General features: G+C 38.8%; 1 protein-coding gene across 6 annotated transcripts in view; it reads left to right on the top strand.

The window, feature by feature from the left end:
* The window catches only part of RBMS3 (RNA binding motif single stranded interacting protein 3), a 493,774-nt gene that overhangs the window by 156,640 nt on the left and 314,948 nt on the right, over positions 1-22,186 (top strand). For all 6 annotated transcript variants that reach the window (XM_042817114.1, XM_042817117.1, XM_042817116.1 and 3 more), the window contains exon 3: positions 16,069-16,127. In XM_042817114.1, the coding sequence (XP_042673048.1) occupies positions 16,069-16,127 (59 nt within the window). The remainder of the gene's footprint in view (positions 1-16,068; positions 16,128-22,186) is intronic.

Below are 22,186 nucleotides of genomic sequence, written 5' to 3'. Positions count from 1 at the left end.
TGAAACTTGGATTTCTGTTGTTAGTTCCTGTTAGGTTCTGCATTGGTTAGTGGCTTTTAATACACTTTGAAAAAAAGCAAGGATTTATCTTAATTGTGAGAACAGGTCTTTTCTCCCTGATGTGCAGTTGCTATGGTCTGCTGGGGACCAACTATGTGCTAAGGAATTGAATATCTCGTCCTCTCTATTTCTTTTTTTCCCTTTTACCTCTTTCCCCTTGCCTCATTTTCTTCCCCTTGTGTAAATCCCCTATAAGGACAGGTATTTCTGTATGGTAGTCAAGCTCACTATTAGCTGTTGGTTGGGGGTGCAAGTGTGGTGAAGAAAACAGTCACATTAAATCTCCTGCCCTAGGATCGTTACAGCGAATGCACATGTGGCATTTTAATCTCTCTGCAAAGACTTCTAAAGGGGATTTCTTAAGGACTGCACCACTCGTTAGTAGCTGTCACCAGCACTCCTCTCAGCGGAGGATTCACCGCACCTGGAGTCAAAATGTCACCAAGCCAATACATCTCTATTGCATCTGCATGCCAAGTCCCAGCAGCACTGTGCGGGGCTTGGGATGCTGAGCCTGTGAGCAGGGTCCCGGCACTGTCAGCAGATTCCTGGTGTTGGCCACTGCTTTTTTGGCTGGGCTTCTGCTGCGGCAAGCTCTCTTGTGGGATGCTGAGGTGAGCCCGGGGTCAGGCTGTGTGCCAGCATCCAAGTGCCCATCGATCCTAACAAGGCAGCCTGCCTGTCCTACTATTGGGAGGTCTGCAGCTGGTCTGCTGCGTGGGGTTCAGTAATGGTATGAGCAGCATAGCCTGCTCTCCTGTTACAGAGATCCACTAATGCTGGCATCGAGAGTGGTGGGTAATTCAATCATGCAGACAAAAATGATATTAGTATAACATTAAAGAGCTGCGTAGACTAGCAAAAGACAGGAAATTACAGAGTTCAGGCTTGAAACTTTATCCTGAACTCACCCATGTTGTGCCGAGGTGTTTGGAAATTTCCACGGAGCACATGATTCTGTGGAATCTGCAGAAGGGAATCATCCTGCTGGGACAGAGAGGATTTCCTTGGCTGGTACCATCCAACATGAGTGAGAATTATGTAAAGAAATCCTGGCACAATTTACAGAGCGTATCTGAACAGTGTGAGCTTCAAATGTTGCCTTGTGCAATTTGACTCCCAGTATCACTGAAGTGCCACACCAGGATTTAGTTGCACTGACTTATTTCAGACCAATCTGAAGCTAAGACCTACTGATTTTTAGGGATTGCCTTTAGCTGTTGTCTTCTCCTCTGAGAGGGTTCTTGTTGCTGCTACTGTTCAAAAGGTTTGTTGTTGGTTTTGAACTTTGCTTTTGATTTCAAGACAATGCTGTTATTTATTTGAGGTAAAATTACTGAAACTAAACTGAATTATCAAAAAACAAAATAATAACAAAGCACCCTATAGCCATCCTTGAGGCTTGGTAATCTTTTTCTTTTTTTTTTTTTTTTTTTCCCTGAAACTAGTAACACAACTTGGTCACAAATACTGGTTTTACCACATAAAAAAAATCCATGGTTGGGAGAGGGTGAGAATAAGATGTCAGGTACCCTTATCTTCTTCCTATCTGCTTCTGGTCCTCCTTTCTGTACCTGCAGGGATGAGCAGTTCATACAAGGAACTCATGGGTTAAGGATGAGATAAGGAGTCAATTTGCAGTGTAGCTAAAGGTGTTTACAGAGAAGGCGTAAGCTGTTTTGTGAGTAAAATTGTTTTATTTCACCCATTGGCACAACAGTTAATCAAGTGCCATGGGGAGAATCATCTGTCACTCCTAGGATGGGATTTCACTGCAATCAAAGGGGAGACTACAGATCTCCTGGAGATGGTAGAGCCAACAAGTTCATGGCTTGCAAAGCAGCTAAGTAAGCAAAAGATGCAGCACAAAGGTAGTTTCTCACATTTTCAGGCAGTTTTTGAAGGCTGTACGGAAATGCTTTCTTCCCTTGAATACTCTCTTGCGATGCTGCCTAAGTAAAACCAATGTGAGCTGCAGCTGTGCTGTTCACTGCAGTGGTGATGTACCTCGATTTGGAGTTCATTGCTGTGTGGCTCGGGGGGGTTGGCGGAGAGTAACATGCATGATGGTTGTTATTTTGGGGAGGGTTTTAAGATTTAAATCTACTGCAGTGAAAATACAGGGTTACAGAAACTAGCAAGAGTTATTTTGTTCTCCCAGCAGCTTATTTGGAAGTTACGTATGGCATTTTCTGGAGATGAGGTACTCTTGGAATGGTTAAGCTCAGAGGTTGTTCTGATTTTCCCACTGTGCATTTTCTGTGCTGAAGAGCTGGGGAGGAGTGCCACCGTGTCTGTCTCTGTGGTGAACAGGACAGTCATTAATGACCATGCATAGAACAGTAGGATGGCTGTATCCTAGGGGAAATCAATTTTCTGCAGAGAGCCAGGCTTGTAAAGAGTAGAAAATTTCCACTGAAGGGGAGGGGAGGAAGGGGAGACAAAATTGGCAGAGCAGGGATTAAAAAATAAAATGACTTCAGAAGTGAGGAAAAACTCGAAAGGCTCTCTGTACAAGGGTTATTTTTTGTTGCTGTTGTTGTTTATTTGTTTGTTTTTGCTGTCCAAATTGTTCAGTTGAAATATGCTGATCTTAAAGGTAGGAGAGTGAATGGCTGTCTGGAGAAGCTCAGGGATGAGAGACACAGGAGAGGTTTGGGAGTGAAGGCTGCCTGAGGTTTAGACAAACGATGATTCCTTTTTAAATCTTTTTAAAGCACTCTGCTTTTATGTGTACCAAAAATATAAAGAACTAATGGAGATATTAACACTACTGTCCACTTCAGTTCCTAAAGGAACATCTACATTGCAGATGCTTCTTGGTTTTGGAGCCAAGCAGTGAGACTAAGTTAAATCTTGCTGAGGTCCATGCTGTCTGACAGGACTGGTGTAACTCGTGTCACTCACAGAGTCCCTGCGTGCTTGGGACTTCAGAATACAGTCTTCCATTCATTCTCCATTCTTTTAGATTTTTGTTTCCTCTCTAAATCATGGAGCCATGGCTGTGGCACTGAGTGTTTCTCAGTTTTGGATCGCCCAGTGGCTATGGAAGTCTTTCTCGACACTTTTAGTGGTTTGCCTCACCCTCTTCTTTTTTTGCTGTTTTTCTACTATTTAAACCATGTTCTTCCCTTGCAGATAAGTTGAAGAAAGCATTTTTTTCCGAAGATGCTGATGCTGCTGTGTTGAAAAAAAAATATCCCAGGGGAGATAAGGGAACAAGATTGTAGCTGGTGTTAAATATCATCATTTGGAGAACAACTCTAGTAAATTTACTTATACTTGTTTGTGTGTTTGTATATTTATGTGTATGCATCTTAAAAATGTAAGCTGACATAAATCTTTAAACCTCAGAGAAGAGGATGATCCTTTTCTGACCCTGCTCAGTATTAAAGACTAAACCAGAGATAACATTCACATAAACACTGAAGCTTGAACAAAGGAGCTGTTGTCCTGATAATGTGGGAGTCAAAAAGAAAACAAAGTCTGAATTTTGGAAATTGTCTTACAAAATGGAATGCTGCATGTACTGTAACATGTAATAGCTATCAGAGATTGAAGAAGAAAGGAACCCATAGGTCTTTCCTTTCACCTCAGTGGTCTCTGGATCAAACCCAAAGAAAGTGAAGGTCATGGGCATCTAGGAAATGAATAGCTGTAGTAGACCTTTTATTTTGCTTTGGCTTCTTGTTCAAAATGTTGATCTTTTGGGAACTTCCTCTGAAAGCAGAAAAAGGGAAACGAAGTGGGAGAAATGGATGCAAATGCTGTTGATGAGTGAGATTCTTAAGAGATGAGGAAAGACATGGCCTTAAATTACAGATGTTTGGTTTAGACGTGTTGGCCGTTGTGTGCATTGAAGACTGTTCAGGATATGAGTTAACTTACTCATATTTATAAACATTTGCAGACTGTATGTCTGTATCTCATAGAACGTGTCTTTGACTCCATGAGGATTGTCTGGATATCCCTCTTACGTTGTTTTTCTACTTTCATTGCTTCTGATGGCCTGTACTAAAAGTAATGTGCTTGACACTGCAGATGATCATTGTAAATTTCACGACATTCATTTTTAAATCCAGCACATTTGGCAGATTCTGTTTTGGTTGCTGAAATATTATTTACCCATATAGGATATGCTTGTCATTTATCTGTATGATAGCAGTAGTAAAGCGAATGGTACAAACACTGGCGTTTTCATAAATCCAGCAGCTCATTTTATAAAGCTGGGAATAAAATGCAGGGTGGATTTTTTCATTGTTATCCTTCCCCGCCCTTTATTCCCCCCTCAGTGTTTCAGATGTTTTCAGGGGCCCGGAACATGTAACTGCCAAGCACTGTTCTTTCCCTAGCTGAGGATGTTCACTAATATTTGATGAAGATGTTGCCCTTGGTGTTGCCAGCCCTCAGAAGTTTATTGCGAGGTGCACAGTATTTGTTTCTTAAACCCTTAGATCCTGAGGCATGTGATAAGATGGGAATCTCAGCTTTCAATTTTTTTTTTTTTTTTTTAAAAAAAAAAAGGAGGTTTCTTTCTATTTCTGTAAAGAGAAGCTTGAAAATACAACCTTAGTCTATCACAAAGGCTTATGATATGTAAGCAAAATAAAAGCATATCTCAAATGTATTTATTTTTTTAGTTATTATTTAATACCTAAAGTTAATTTCATAACTTCTTGGTGTATTACTGAGCAATCTGAATTGTCAGTACTGTAGTCCTTGGCCAGTTACAGGAAGAACCGTAGGTTTGTCTCAGTGAATCACAATTCTCACTCTCCCAGAGTATGTTCAGTGCTCAGAATGAGGTTCTGACTCTTCATGTGTGTCTTTATATGGATGGAGGATCATTTTTTATTTAATTGGTTTATTTGAATGCATATAAAAACCCCTAAACCTGACTGAAACTAATTTTCTTCCAAATCAAGTGCTACTGGTCAAAATTCAAAATACACTTACTCTGTTTTTCAAACTCTTGCTGTTCTTGGGGAAAAACTTCTCAGCAGAATCATAAAGTATTTAAATTCTTGCTCCTTCCTTTAGATCTGTCCATTTTTGTTTCAGAAGGGATTGGTGGCAGATAGAGCACATCTTTCATCCTAGTTCTCTATCTTGGCAGGACCAACAAAATGCCCTTTTAAAGACTGAAGTTATACAGTGTATTTACTGAGTGAATCCTATGGCTTAATTAACCTCTTCCTATCCATATTGACTGTTTGTATGTATAAGCTGAAACACAGTAGAGCACAGCAATTGCCACTGTCCTGTAGGAGACTTGTGGTCCAGTGGGAGAAACTGGCACGTTGTGTTGAGTGACATAGTTTAGTGACAGCTATTGGTGATAGGTGGATAGTTGGACTGGATGATCATTTCCAACCTTGGTGATTAATGATTCTACAAAGTCTGAGTGAGCAGTTCTAGGTTGGCTGTAACATTTTGTTCATTTTAAGCTCGTTGGCTCTCCAAAGTGATAATTGATGCGCAGTGAGCTACAGATGTCCTAATTATCGTGAGAGTAACAGTGCACTGGGACAGGCTGCCCAAGGAGATTGTGGAATCTCGTTCTTTGGAGATATTCCAGACCTGTCTAGACACCTACTTGTGTGACTTGCTGTCAGGAACCTGCTTTAACTGGGGGTTTGGACTCTATGATCTCCACAGGTCCTTTCCAACCTCTATACTTCTGTGATTTCCTATTTCCTGCCCCTTGATTTTATCTTGAAGAGTGACTTTAATATTCAAAGACAGAAAATAAGGACTCAGCTGCTCTATCCATGTAAACTAGAGCAGCCTGTTGGATTCAAAAGGATGCCATCATGTTACTAGAAACCAAGAGATAATCAAAAGTTCAATTTTTCATTACCTCTTCAAAGAGGTAGCTTATATGAAAACATCTTTGTACATCGTGGCTGATACAGCAAGGCTAATATATTGAATTATGTCCATCTCTCTTTGAGTGAAGAAGTATACCTGCTTTAGGACTTTTGCCTGGCAGTTTTGGTAAATTACCAGCAAGAACAGATTTGTTTTCTTAGAATAAATTATCATCATCATTACAGGGATTGCACAGAGGAGAGCAAAGCACTCCCTAACTGAACATGCACTTGCAAGTCCTGTGTAAGGTTGTTACTGTATCAGGACTGTAGTGGGGACTTTCCACATCAAAAAGACCTCATTAACTTGTGAGTCTGTAAGTATGCTTTAACCTTGATAAGCATAAATTGTCCAATTTAAGTTGAGCTAGGCTCCATACACTCCTGACATTGTACATGTGCATGGGTATTTCGTATTATCATGGAAAAATAGCTTATGAAATTCATTTTCACACCCTGTTTTTACTTTAGAGAGCTGCCTAAATAAATGAACTAAGGATCTTTGCTTTTAAAAATATATGTGGTGGAGTTAAATGAAATCCTAAGAAATTCAAAAGCAGAAGGATCATGTCCTACTTCTGGACAAGTAGTGTACACTTCTGTACTTAAAAATTCCAAAATCATGCTCTTGTTGTTTCTCCTTGAAAATTTCAGGCAGAGGAAATGCCTACGTGGGTCACAGTTCACTCCTTGGAAAACAAACATTCTGATACGGAAAACAAAAGCTTTACAATAAGTAATATTGAAGAAAAAGAAATAGTTCTTTGATGTAGTTCCTAAAGCATGTATTTTGAAAAAAAAAACAACCCTAAGAAATGATTCTTATCGGAACCACGTTGTTTCTAAAGACATCCCAAGTACCTGGAATTTTATCATTTGTAAATAATGAAATGGGAGCTCTGTGAACTTGAAGTCTTGCTCACACTTTTGATTCGCATGGCCTCTGTGTGAACTCTATAAAATGCTTTAGCTTTAAATTATTGGTTTGAGTTCCTAGTCCCTGGTGATGGCTGGAGTTCTTGCTTTTCTTTTTAATTCCTTCTTAATTCCTTTTCTTTTCTTGGCTATTGTCAGAGAGGTACCATCTGATTGAGTGTTTTATGTCTCTCTATATATTTACAATATATTCCAGCCACATAATTCTTGTAAGAGCAAATTGTTTCAGTGAAATGTCAGCAAATCTGCACAAACATAGAACTCAGAGTTCTCTTGAATAATGAGAGTATTGTTCAATGATTGAATACTTTAGAGATTAATATCATGGTATGCTGGCATGCTGGTTCATACCAACTGTAATTTAACAATGAATCCTCCGTAAGCAAGAAACAGTGTGAATGAGAAATCGGATCCAAGACATCCCAGCAGGCAAGAACATACAAAGTAAATAAATTCCACACATACGAATTATATACTGGGGGTGAGTGGCTTAGCTTTACAATATCTGAGATAATTAAATTATTGCATAAAGGTGATTCTTCAGATTTGAAGATCTACTTTTTTTTTTCTTCCACTGCCAATGAGTAATGTCTTAATAGTAGAAAACATGGCATTTTTTTCACCCTGTGTTTTGAAAATCAGGATATGCCTGGCATCACTATTTGTGACAGGCTACGGTAAAGCTCATCTTGCCCTGCAAAGGGTTTTAGATCCCTAAGCTGTCTTCCAAATAATGCATCTTAGCAGTGCTGTGAAATTTTCTCCATGAATGTCTGCAAACAACAGTTGTATTTTATTTTTAAAGACATCTGAATTCTTGCAAATATGGAATAATTGGTAGTTGAAGATTTAATGATGGCCCAGAAGAAGGGTTGAAGTGTTCTGCATGAAATCACAGTTATTAATTTATGCATGAATTTCGTTTTCTATACTTAATTTAGCAACTGTAAAATATTTTGCTAATTAATTATTAACACTGGTTATTTGTCATGGCACAACTGTGAGGGAAAAGCATGGCTTTCTATCAAAGCAAAAACATACATGTCAGAGTTACAATTTAAGTACAATATACAGTAATGTAATCATTTTTAAAACATCTTAAATAGCTTCAATATTCAAACATATAGATGTAATACGGATGCAATATATAGCAGCAACTCAGAATAGACAGTATTTAGCATTAAAACTGAAACTAAGAGCCAAATGTCTTGCGTGAAATGAACCTGGGGAAAAAAAGCACAAACAAAATGCTGTAAAATGCCAGGCTTTTATTGAGGATGCCACTTCAGTAAGTGGAATTTTATTCTGTCCTGGGTATCAAGAGTGTGACAAATCTGTAGCCTTATTATAAGCGCTGCAAATAGGATTTGGGCTTGTACCTACTGAAGGCAATGAAAAAGCTGCCTTTGATTTCAGCAAGTGTTGGATCAAGACATTTAATTTCATTTACATGCAAGGAAAATAATAATAATTATATTTTGACAAGGAAAGGAAAAGAAAACGGCTACGGGAAACACTTTGTTTGAACTATCTAAGTAATATACTTCTTACAGATCTTGAAGTTCAAGTTCTTTATATACCCAGAAATTTAGTGTCAGTTTAAATTTCATTTACTTTAACTTCTGTTGAAGCTATCTTAATTTGCCAAGTACCAAAAACAATTACATTAAGTCTCCAGAGACTGTATGCTTTCATATGATACTATTTTTTGAGAGGTAAATGTGCATATAACGTTAAACAATATGAAGGAAGATTAGTTTGACTAGGAAATATGACTCTGTTTGTTGGTAAATATCTGTATTGTATTGTAAATATTTTTCTAACTTGAATGTAAGACATCTGCATCATTTTAGTGAAGATGCCTTTCTGTGCTTTAACAGCAGAATTTTTTAGGGGCACTGGAAAGAAAAGCTAGCATTTTAAAAGCAGAGAGATGTTTTGACTTTTGCTATTTCTACACACATTTGGAGAAGTTTATTTGCAATGTTATACACTCTAAGTTGTTGAAATAGTACAAGAAGTAAAGTTCGCTATAACTAGCAAGTTTTCCACATTCTTTGGAAAAGAATCAGTGGATCACAACTGCTCCACAGTGGTATTACAGCTTCTGATGTGAACTAAGTGGTGCTTGCACCTTCTCCTTAAGAGCAGGATTTCTGAATTTGATCTGTCAGTTTAGTGTAAATCAAATGCTACCATACTCTGAAATAGCCTATTAGGTTCTTTCCTTCTATCACAGAGCTGTTATGCCCAGCGATATTCAACAAATCCAAGTGCCAAGTCTTGCACCTGGGTTGTTGCAACCCCCACAACCAATACAAGTTGCGGGACATGAGGGCTGAGCGCAACCCTGCTGAAAAGGATCTGGGAGTGCTGGTGGATGGCAAGCTGACATGAGCCAGCCACATGCCTTCACAGCCCAGAAAGCTGACTATCCTGGGCTGCATCAAAAGAAGTGTGGCCAGCAGGGGGATGGAGGTGATCCTGCCCCTCTGCTCTGTGCTGGTGAGGCCTCACCTGGAATACTGCATCCAGATGTGGAGTCCTCAGTACAGGAGAGACATGGACCTGTTGGAGTGCATCCAGAGTGTGGCCACAGAAATGATCTAAGGGATGGAAACTCCTCCTGTGAGGAGAGGAGGCTGAGAGAGCTGGGGCTGTTCAGCCTGGTGAAGAGATGGTTCTGGGGAGACCTGAGAGCAGCCTTTCAGTATCTAAAGGGGGACTGTAAGAAAGAAGGGAACAAACTCTTTAGCATAGTCTGTTGTGACAGGGCAAGGGGAAATGGTTTAAATCTAAAAGAGGGGAGATTTAGACTGGATATAAGGAAGTTTTTTTTAGAGTAATGGTGCTGAGACAGTGGTTGCTCAGAGATGTGGTGGATGCCCCATCCCTGGAAACATTCAAGGTCAGGCTAGAGTTAGCTCTGAGCCACCTGATCTAGCTGTAGGTGTCCCTGTTCATTGCAGAGGAGTTTGATTAGGTGACCTTTATGCATCTCTTCCAACTCAAAGAATTCTGTGATTCTATGAGAATGGCAAGGTCTTAGATCATGTCTAAAGTTAGAATGTTGTTCATAGACATTTATTGTTTGTTTGTTTTTTTTCTTCTGAAAAATGCATTTTTTGGTGAACGTAGTGTGATGGTGACCAATTAATCCATTTCTGAATCAAAACATTATATTCTTTCTTGGCAGTAAATCTCTAAACATGAAGATATTTTTGAATATGCATGCATTCTTTAGGCTTTTAATCAGCTTGTGTTCTTTAGAAAGTTTATGCTACAATATTCTTTACTTTCTGCTTAAAACTGTGTACCTAACTTTGTTGTTAAGAACAGAAACATATGACAATGTTTCAAAATTGCTAGGCAATTCTGAGTCTTACAGAATTCAGCAGTAAGGTCCGTAGGAGAGCTTCTGTAAGTCCAATGCTATTACAGATGAACGGCCAAAAGACTTCAGAAAGACACCCTTTTTTCTTTGAAACTCTTGGACAAGTTGTTATTTTAAATTCCTGTGGTAACTTATATTGTAGTCTGCAAAGAAGTGACTTTTGTAAACTTGAAAATCATACTGAAAGAAGTGGAGAAGACAGAGGTTAAACTCTAACTTTTGGGCAAAAGTAAGGTCTTGTTAATCTAGTACATTGTAGGCTCCCTGCAACCACCATGCTCCAAGCAGTGAGCTGGTTAGTGAAACGAGAAAGTGGTTTGAATTGGATGAATGTAGTTATTTCAGACCTGTATGAATAAAAAGAGAGTTTGGTCTTAAGCTCTCTGTCCCTCTCCAATTTCTTTTTCTCTTTAAATTAATATGCAGAAGAAACTACGATAAGCAAGCCCCGTCTCTGGTAATGGAGAGAACTTTTCTGAGTGAGCTTCCCTTCTGTGTGCATTTGGATGTGTTGGGTATATGGGGGAGGGCATTGTAGGAAAAATATCTTTGCAAGAAACCCAGTAGCAATTCCTTCTGTATTATAGACTTTCATAATGTTGGCTTTTTTTCCCCACCCAGAAATCCATAATTTTTCCTAATAGAGTCTACTTTTAAGCAAAATAAACCCAGTTACACTATTTATGTATTGATTCACAAGAATGAAAGCCTCAGAGTTTCTTACCTATATCCAATTACTTCTGGTCAATACAATAACAAAAGCTCCCAAGATAAAGGCATATACTGTTACCTAAATGCTTAGAAATGCAGGCAAGCTCCGTTGGTTTAACTAAGCAAGGAAGAACTCTGTGAAGAGGTTGATCAGGTTGGAATCCCAAGTTTCATGTTTATTTAAAACACAGGTAATGACTGGAAAGGAGCAAAAGGCGTGTTTAGTAGGTGTCTGTGACCTTCTGTCATAGTTGGATGGAGAGGGGCATCATACCTGTGGTAGCAAGCTGGATGAGGACCTTGGCCTGTCTGGTCTGATAACCATTTTGTGTTACAAGACCAGCCATGGCCAGCTTGAAAGCTAGCTTGAAGGAGAGAATAAAAGGACTTCTCCCTCGTGCTTTCGTTTTTTTTAGCAACATGAAAAAGGTGAAAAGCTTGAGTAGCCTGGCCAGTCTGGCTTCCCAGGACATTCTGTCTTCTAATCCATGGCTTTTTGTGGTACTAGTCCCCAAGCAAGCTTTCTTCCTTGGTTTGTCTCCTTCTCAGGAGGAGGGTGAATGGTCCTTGGTTCCTCCACCTTGAGCCTGCTCCCAGCTGAATCTCATTTTTCTCTCAATTCTAATAACACACTTGCTTTCCCCTGCACCCTTAAATTCCTGGAGGCACAAGCAGAAATGGCCTTACTCCCTTGAGTGCTGTAAGATAGCAAATTCCTATCAGTTTCAGATCTCTGTGGGTGAAGGGAAAGTTTCTCGCATCTTGCAGGAGGTATCACTTACAACTCAAGTGCTTCCTTCAGAAAGGATTTTAGCAGTAGTTATCAAATAGCAACCCAGGAACAAGTGGTCACCCTTGTCTGCAGTGTAAGTGCTGATCGACTGCTTGCCAGAAAGCTCTCAAAATGATCTATTTGTACTGCAGCTCTGATGTACATTAAGGAGTTCATTCTGCATTGTTTGCATCTTTCCAGAGCTTGCTGAGTAGGTGGAAAATGTGGGGTGCAATGGAATTTGGTTCTTGAAAGACTATATGTAGCGATATATATATATATTTTTTCGGACAGATCTACCAGCCCAGAGGTTGTCTAATAGCTTTCTGTAAAGATACACTCTGTGAGGCCTTGGCACGTTCTGTGGTCAATGAGTTCTACATGTATATTTCACCTTCTGGTGAAGAATCTTCAATTTTTTACACTGCTCGTCTTGTAATTTAGTTGTCAGACGTTATATATTATGAGGAACAATGAAGACAACTAGTCCTCATTTCACTGCACAGGCCCTTCTTTAATGAGCTTAAGTCCTTGTCTATGCAGTTGCTCCTCATATGGAAAATTTCTCAAACACTTGACCACCTGGTCTTAAATGAAAATTATTAAATGAAAAACTGTTGAAAGCATCATTGGATACAGGATTAAGAGGATTTATTAAAATAAATAAATAAAAAAGGATGAAACCAAATGAAAACACATTTAAATAATGCTTAGGGAGGAATGTAATGAAAACCAATGCATTGTCTGTCTGGAAATCTTTTGGAGAAAAATTCTGTTTCAGATGTTCACTAAATACATTCTTGAGGTGTTTTTCTCAGATTCATAGCATTTTTTCTCTTGGATTCTCTGTTGCAGTAGATTATCCTTAATGATTCAGTCATTATATCAAAAGGTTGGTGGTAAGGGATTGCAATGAACGGAACTCCGTAATTATCTTTTTTCTGACTAGAATTTTTCTTTCAAAATCTTGAAAAGAATACCTCTGTGCATTGTAACTTGTGAGGAAATTAAATAGTGATCATGTTTTCTCATGACGTGTGACCTATACCTAGTATCAGTTAGGTTAATGGTACCACTCCTGAAGCAGAGGTGCAGGCTGTTGGATTGTATAGTGATATCTTTTTAAATATAAGAAAGCAGGAAGCTGTCTCCTGCAATGCAGTTTATTCTTATTTCTGTGGGCAGTGTTACTGAGGAATATATTTTTGGTACTTTCACTTGGAGGAAACCATAGCTAAATGAAAAGCCATCACCTTTGGAGATGAGGCATAACTTGGTACCGCTCTCTGTATGTGCAAAAAAGAAACATGTCTGCATTTATAGGAGCAAAATATGTTCCTGATTTCATGCAGCACACAAGCTAACGTTCTTCATCAGGACTGATGTTCTGATTACTGTGAAATAATTACTTGAAATATTTAGGAAAATAGTGTCTAAATTAATTCCAGTGACTTTATTGTGGAAAATCTCAGAGTTTATAGTGTTGATTAAATTGGCTGCATATGGCTAATTGCCCGTAATGGTATTTGTTGTTGTGGCACCTCTCGGTACTCAGATGGCTGTATTTGCAAACACAAAGGTAATGTGCATGTAACTACGTGTTGGAGGAAACTTCTGGACTGAACAGGATTGCTTCTGTGAGTGAAATCTCTAGTGTAGCTAAGAATTTGCAGGATCACAGTATGCAGCAAATAACTTTACGAAATCTGTAATAAAAGCAGGGCAACCACAAATGTCTGTCTTTGCTGGCAAGAAATGTCAACTTTGAGGTGACTTGGATGAAACAACATATCAATTCATTAGGAGTGGCTGAACTGAAATGGAGGCTGGGTGTTAGTTTTTGTTGGCGGAAGTTTAGGTAGGGGTTGTGTTTTATTTGAGGTTGTTGTGGGTTAGCCACTGATTTTTGCTGGATTCTTTTTCCATATATCTGTCAGAAGCCCTTTGCTGTACAAGATAGGCATGTTTTTGCATGTTTTTCATGTAGTCAATTTTAAATCTAAATAAATCAAATAAATGAAGATGCACTGCACAGGCCAAGTTTCCTGTTGGGTAAACTGGCCCACTGAGCAACCATAAATCATACTGGCAGAGAATTTGACTGCGCTTGCTTAAGATGTGTGCCCTAACGTCTTTGAGGCCAAAGTCAACTCCAGGTATTACTATGAAGAATTATAAAACTAAGTGGAACATAAGTGAGTATAAAGGCCTCAATTCTGAAAACACCTGAGGTTAGGAAAGCATGTGATCTCACAGTTAACATTAAACCTGTTATGTAAGCTCTTGGAGTGGTGCCAGCTATGGCAAAGTAGACCTACAGCTACCTGTCCATTTACACATGGTGGTAGGTGTGCATTGGATTGTGTCTGCTCCCAGAGTACAAAATTCTGCCTGTCTACAGAGCCAGGGGGTATAAAAAAAAAAGTCTCCTGAAAGATGGTTGCACAAACTGTTAATGTTTTTAGGTCAGTTTGCCTGCCTTCAGAATGGTTTCAGTTGAAGGAGAGGAAAGCAAAGCATTTTTCTGCCTAAGGTGAAAGTCAAATGGAAAGAAATTTTTTTTTTTTCTGGTTCTTAGAGAAATTAATAACAGTGACAGTAGAAAGTGGCAGTTTGGTCAGTCACAAAAACAAGACAAAGAGAGATGGTGGCCTTTATCTAAAGTACTTTATCTAAGTACTAATGAGTTACCTCTAATGTGGAGAGTTCAGCTGAGAACTTTGTCTTTCAGATGCAGAAGTGCCTCAAATCTTTACCGGTTCCAATTTATGTAGGCTGTTCCCAGTCTTTCCTGTTGGTGCTGCTCCCCTTTGATGATATTTAAGTGTTCACTGGATGCCTGTCTGAAACTCAAAGATCCCGTTTTCTCCTTGAGTGCTGGTTCTATTCTCTCTTTGGTTATCTGTACTTTCTTATCTTTTTCCTATTTTTTTTTTCTGTATCTTTTTTTTTTTTTTTCCTTTTTTCTTTCTTCATTTTTTCTTTCATTTTCTTTTTTTTTTTAATTTCTTCCTATTTTTAAATGTTTTTATTTTTATTCCAATTTTCTGCATATATTTATATAATTGTAGGTCAGATAGTATACAGTACAATGCTCTACCAGCACTTGGACTTTTTTTCACTTCTGTATAGTAGTAGACATGGGTCCTGAGCCAGAGAAGATAATTGCAGCAGGATTTCCATATCCTGGTTTCTGGAATTTAGATAGAAGCTACTAATGCCAAATTTATATTGCTGTTAATAAACATTAATCAAATAAAAATTGGTCTACTGCACTTTGGCAGTTCACAATGTTCTGTTGATTTCACCCATGTAAAAGAATGTAGCTAGTGTTTCGTTTTGCCATTAGAAGATGCAGTTCTATTATTGTCTTTTATAGTAATATGTTCTTCATTAATAGTGGAAGTTGTGTATCATGGAGTTTTCCAAGTGAAAACTTGATCTGTCAGAGTAGCTGTAATGGTTAAAAAAATAAATTAAAAAAAAAAATTGGACAAGGGACATTTTGGAGAAAGGTCTCTTTGGTGAAGCAGTGGCAGTGACCAAAATAAGACAGTGACTAGAGGAATAAAATCACTGTTCTCATTCTCCTGAAGTGTTGCGTTCAGCTATGAATGGCCTTCTGTGATCGTTCACTTGGGATTAGTGACTGTGACCATTAAATCTGCGTTTTTAGTTTAAATCTCTGTAAGATGTAACATAGCTGTTTTCTGGTTTAACTGCTTAATTTAACAACTTGTATGTGCCCTAATTCAAGTTTTGGTGCAGTGCTGTGCTGTCTGTGTGAGGTTTGATATGTTCAAATAAATTCTAGCATTCATCTTAGACCTGGGAGATGGATATAAATCTCAAAAGTTTCTGTTTATCTAAAACAGAAGTTTAGAGTGTATATACATACATATACATGCAAATAAATGATGATACCTCCCGCGTTGTTGTTGGATCTAGTCCATCTGTATTACAACAAATTTTCCTAGGCAGCTAGAAATGAAAAAATATTTTTAAGGAAGCCTAACTAACATAATCAAAAAAGCATCGTCAGCAGTGCTGATGCCCTACAATTGACTCTGTATCAGACACTTATGTTAGCGGTAGTGCAGTGGCCAGAGGTAAACAGGCTGTGGCAGAGGATAAGTGCTTTACAAATGAACTCTAAAGGTGTTTGTTGAACTGCAGTGGCAGAAGGAATGTCTCCAGGAGTATCAGACATACACTCATCCAAGAAGGAGATCTACAGTTCTTGAAATGTTTTGTGTGTTGGATATATGATATGTGTTATATAAAAATACAATAACGTGTTTCTGTTTTTTTTGTTTTCTCTTTAGGTATGGGAAAATTGTATCAACAAAGGCAATTCTTGACAAAAACACAAATCAGTGCAAAGGTATGTGCAAAAAGTCTGCCTTGCGAGTTCATTATTTGAGTGATTGACTGGTGGCTTGGCTGCCAAGGCTATTGCTACAACACTGCAATCAGCATAATGTAAAGTATCTTGCAAACATATTTAATAATGCCAATGCTTTGAGTTGTGTTTCCAGTGACATTACTCATTAATTTTTTTCATTAACAAACAAAATGAAAATCACAAGTCAGAACAAGTATCAAATTGCTTCAGCAGAAAAGTAAATTACCTTCTAACTACATAGTGCCATCTGATTTGAATGATACCATTAGTGATTCAAATTGATTTCTGATGTAAAAATGAGAAGCCTATGGGAAAAATTTCCCAAGCAAAACCTGGTTTAATTTTTCTGTTTCTATATAGTCTTGGTCTACACTAATGGAAGTAGAAATTATTTGTGACACAAATGTATCTTCCAATTGCAATACCAAGATATGAGAATGATTCATTTTCCAGTTTTACGTTTTTATTTCTTTCTTAATTTTTTGCTAATATCTTAAACTTTTAAGTGAAATATAACATGTTTGATATACATATATGTGTACATATAGCCAAATGAGCATAGTTAAATATTGGCGAGCATGTAGAATTATCTTAGGGAGGGAATTGTTATTCATTTACTAGTCTGAAAAGCAATGAGTTGTATGGTGGGGACCTTTGCTTTAAAAGTCTGTAACATTATGCTAGTGATATACAGAATCCTTTTGGAGTAATAGAATCTACTGAGTGGATTCTTCTGATAGGACAAATGTCGTGGACCATATTTCTGTGTGAGTTAGTATGAACACTGCGTACAGAAATATCTCACTGGTGACAAGATGAATTCCGAAGAGAAGCATCAGAGAAAGACACTTGGGCAAACTGTGAGAAGGTGAAAAATCCTGCCGGATGTACGAAGGGCATCATTGATGTTTCTGGAACTGTGTGCCTTTATCAGTTGCCTGTCAGCAGCAGCATTCGTTAGCTACTTGAAAAAGAAGGTTGGAAAATTACCGTTGTTAGTTTTAGAAAACTCCACCAGCCCAATAGGTTATGAGGCATCATCAGAAACAGCATTGCCATACATTTGTTTTTGTCTGGACTTGCTTTTCCTTTCCTTGGTGCCCTGTGAAAGCAGATTTTTTATAACATCGCTGTCCATATAACTTTGAAAAAACATAGGGAGAAACAGCTTTGGTCTTTGGTTTTGTTTATTGTTTTGTTTTATTTTATTTTATGGAGGAATACTCCCGTGGGAGGTATGGACTAGGCCAAGTGCAGGAAACTGGCATGGGGGGCCATAGAAGCAAATGCTGCAGTTTCTGAGCCAGAAGGAAATGGGTGTACCAGCTGCTGGCTGCATAGCCAGGAGGTTTGGGTTTTGGAGAAAGAGTGTGGTATGGCGACCTATAGAGAAAGGAAAACTAGCAGCAAATGAAAAGACTAGGAGCTACAAAAGGGGCAGAGCAGATCAAAGGGCTCTAAGCTGGTTTGACAAGGAGAAAGTGTTGCTCTGAACTGTAACATGGTGGGATAGGAGGGGCTTTGCATTAGGAGTGGTTGGAGATGTGATCTTGGAGCAAGAAGAAGCTGGGGCTTAGCACAAGGGGAGCTGGAGGACCTGGGTTGCAGACGTGAAAGATAAGACGAAGGAGGTCTGCAGTTCGGTAGGTTGGTATAAGCCTGGGCCAGACTGCAGCTAAAACTTTACTCTGTGGACAGGAACATTTAGGTTGTATTACCTCCTTCTTATCACAATGCAAGTTTGAGGTGTTCTCTGTTCTCTTGTGTGTCAACTCTCATTTTTTTCATCTTTTCCTATAATCATGGATTCATAGAATGGCCTGGTTTGAAAAGAACCATAGTCTAGTTTCAACCCCCTGCTATGTGCAGAGTCGCCAACCACCAGACCAGGCTGCCCAGAGCCACATCCAGCCTGGCCTTGAGTGCCTCCAAGAATAGGGCATCCACAACCTCCTTGGGCAGTCTGTTCCAGTGTGTCATTCTGTATGGAAAACTTCCTGCTAATATCCAACCTAAACCTCCCCTTAGTTTAAAATCATTCCGCTTTGTCCTTTCACTATCTACCCTTGTAAGCATTCTCCTTCCTGTTAATATGCTCGTTTCAAATATTGAAAGACTACAATGAGGTCTCCTCGGAGCCTACTTTTCTCCAAGTTAAACAAGCCCAGTTCCCTCAACCTTTATTCATAGGAGAGGTGCTCAGCCCTCTGATCATCTTAGTGGCCCTCCTCTGGACCTGCTCCAAGGGCTCCATGTCCTTCTTGTGCAAGGGGCCCCAGGCCTGGACACAAAACTTCAGATGGGGCCTTGCAAGAGCCGAGTAGAGGGGGACAGTCACCTCCCTCTTCCTGCTGGCCACTGTTCTTGTAATTCAGCCCAGAACACAGTTGATCTTCCAGGTTGCAAGTGCACACTGCCTGCTCATGTCCAGCTTCTCATCTACCAGGCTTTTAAGTTGTCCATTTGAAATGGAAACACAAAGCAGGCATATGGAATTGGATTTGAACTGGTCTGTAAATATATTAAATAGTTAAATGAAGTCTGTGGAAGGGAGAAATTATTTGCCCCTGCTGATCTTGATTGGGACCACTGTGATCTTAACCATAGATGCTTCAGGCAGGAGCCTCAAGGTTAATGGAGTGAATCTTTTGGAAACAGGCTAAATGATTGTCCTTTTTGTCCTTCACGCCTTTTCTTTCCACAACAGATGTTTGATTGTAACCACTCCTACAAACATGGTATCGCGTGATCTGAGCTTCTTTCAATTCCTATTGCCTGAAGTATAGAAGAAAAGGCATGGATTTCCTCACAAAACACAAAGGTGTGAAATGAAAAGATTGTGAGGAATATGAATGGTAAAAGTTTGAGAAAGATACACATCTTGGTTTGGCATTCTTTATATTGTAGTCTGTTTTGATATTATTGTAGTTGAAGCCATACAACAGTAAGTTAGAATTCTGTGAAAGTTTGCTTTTATGCTGTGTTATTACACTGTAGGGCAGAGAGATATATTATTTGTATTTGCAACTATGGATCTTTATGACATAAGTGGTGCCATTAAAAGATCGTAAACATAATTGGGTTTATTAACAGAATGCTTCATGGCACAAAAAGAAGTTTTGCTTCTTTAAAGGCTGGCTACAATTTCCTTCCTCTTCACTGAGATTACTGGGGAAAAAAAAAATAGTCTGACAGGCATCAAAATGGAAGGGATGTGAGGAAGGCATCATGTCCATTCCTCTGCCCCAGGCCAGGACCAGTATGTTGGCGGATGTTTGCCTCTCTCATGCCTGGACGCTTCCAGTCGTGGAGGCTCCGCAAGCTCTTCAGGCAAGCTGCAACATTGCTTGCTGTTCTACTGTAATAAAGTATTTCCTAATATCTAACCCAAATCTCTCTTTATGCAATTTGAGTTTATTGCTTCTTTTCTTACTTCCCAGTTGATGCAGAACAGTTTATTCCTTTCTTCTTTGCAGCAAACATATATTTGAAGACTGCTATGCAACTATCTGATCTTTCTTTAGATTATACATTGGATCTTTCACTCCTTCCTGAAAAGCAATCTGTTTCAAGTTTCTTATATTGCACTTCACCAGTCTCTCTATCTAATTAGTTCACTTCTAACCAGAAGCCCTCAGAGCCAGGCACAGAATGTCAGTCAGCCTGAGTCTGGCCGTTTTAAATAACATGGAGTGTTTATTTCATTTGTATTCTGTGTGATCGTGTGGCTCCCCTGTTTGTTTATTTATACATATAAAGAACTATGTATATTTAAAGTTTAAGTGTACTTTCGATGGTGTTGTATGAGAACATATGCTGTATGAGGGTGTTGCTAAGAGATTCTCAGCAGCCCCTTGGTTCTGTTGTTCTCTTCTCAGGCGTTGCTGCCAGCCAGGCATTCCTTACTGTGTGCTCTTCTTTGTGCTGCTCATTATTCCCTCCTAAGGCTAGTACTTTTCATTTGTCTGCATTGAATTTTGTCGTCTTTTTTTCCTGGCTGCTCCTTAATTTGTCAAGATTATTCTCAAGCCTTAAGTCCTTCAGAGTGCTTACAGCACTTACCTCTTAGGTATCCTCTTCACAGTTAATAAATGATTTCTATAATCCACTGGACAAGATAATTTGGAAAAGACAGAATAATAACAGGCATGGGAGAGACATATGAGGAAACCTTCTTGGCATACCAGATAGTTTAACAGTGAGCCACTGAGAACTTTATTTTTAAATTGGATGTGCCAGTCAGTTTGGCACCTACGTCACAGCAGTTTTAGCTAGGTCGTTTTTCTTCCATCTCTTCATGTTATGAGGGACAACCAAGTTTTGATTGAAACATACAGTATTTACCTCTCCATGGAACTTAGTTACCTGTGTTTGGATGGAGATGCAGCGTGACATTTATTCTTTCTAATCAATGCTGTGTGATACTCATCACCTGGTGCCTTTGAGGCACTGTGAATTGGTTTATTTACAATTTGTTGAAAGATTTTTCCGGAAGTTAAATCTAAGTTGACATATCTCTAATTCACCGGGGCCTACATCCAGTCCTTTAAATCAAGCAGGCAAACAAACAGCAGGCATTTTGTTTGCTCCTTCCCAGTCTTTTGATTATCACACATCTTTCCCAAAGTATGAGCTATCCTGTTAAATGATCCCATCATCCTCTGCTGTTCATACAGTGATGAAGATTACCCTCATGTCAATGATACAAGAAATCGTGATTGGAGATTTCAAAATCTATTTCAGCCTCATTCATGTTTTTTTCCAAGGTGTAGAGTAGACCTAAAAATATAAAATAGTGTATACAACAAACAAATTGTTTCAAGTACCATTTGTATAAATGTGCAAATCAGTTAAAATAGACTTCTGGTTAGCAAAAAGTGTTAGGTTTCCTCTTTGAAAAATGCAGAAGACACTCTGAAAAATGGACAGTACGTCACCCTTCAGTATCCCTTGTGATACCTGCTACATTACTGGCGTGCTAAGGAATAGTGTCATCTGAGGATTTACTCCTGGTATGAATTAAGCAGTCGGTCTGAAGAAATCATATATGCTTCAAGGGAGTTAACAAGGGAATGCTTTTGACGTAACTTCTCATTTAAAGATTAGTCTTTGTTGGTGGCATAAATACTAAGTGAGACATACTAGAAGCAACAATCACTCTGTAAGAGAACAATATGTAAAACAAAATGAGCGCAGTCATGTCAAAGTAGCCAGAAATCAATGAACAAAGCAGGCAACAATCACATATGGAGAATAATGAAAAACAGACACATGATTCATTCAGATGTTCAAACACAAAAACCCTAATGAACAAGTTGGAGAGTTTTGGCTGCTTTTGCTTTTTCCCTCTCTCTCCCTCTTCCCGTTGCGCATTTCCCTTCTGGGCCTACTGTACTTGCTAATTTAAAAAGTAGGGGAAATTAAATAAAAGAAGCCATTCAAGGGAAGTGTTAATCTGAAACACGTAGGCTCTTCTCTTTCCAGCAGTCGCCCCTTGCCCTCTCCAGCCTGGCTCGACTTTGATAGACCTACGTGCTTGGAGCAGAGGGAATGAGTAATGGCTGTTTCACAGTACAGTTTCCATACCTCATTGCAGTGGAATACAGAACAGTTAATCTGCCAAATACACAAGCCCATTTCTTAGAGTATGAATTACTGTCATCTGCATCTGCCCTTGCAGACACTTTAATTGCATGCATACAGATTTACTTCCTGGTTTAATCAGGAGCTCACATTATTCTGAGCATTTTGCTAGGACCTTAGAAGATCAGCCTGGAAAAATGACTTAAAGTCTGAAGTCCCACCTGTGGGAATTCTTTTTTTAAATAAATAAAAGCTATGAATCACAGTAATGTGTAGGAGACAAACACTTCAACTACGTGTTCTTCATTTTATGTGTATTTTTTTTTTTTCAAACTGAACGTGACTTGATTTGTTGAGTGGAAGTGTTGGTCTTAAGAGAAAAATGGGTCTAACATGAGGAGTACTATAGAGACTCTATTTATAATTTTAATATTTCATTATGACATTTTTTCTTG

The sequence above is a fragment of the Centrocercus urophasianus genome, unplaced genomic scaffold (assembly GCF_019232065.1).
Source record: "Centrocercus urophasianus isolate 14NV4802_14NV808 unplaced genomic scaffold, USGS_Curo_1.0 seq_16, whole genome shotgun sequence".
NCBI classification, from domain to species: domain Eukaryota; kingdom Metazoa; phylum Chordata; class Aves; order Galliformes; family Phasianidae; genus Centrocercus; species Centrocercus urophasianus.
The sequence above is the reverse complement of the archived record's forward strand: the minus strand, read 5'-3'. Positions and strand labels throughout refer to the sequence as shown.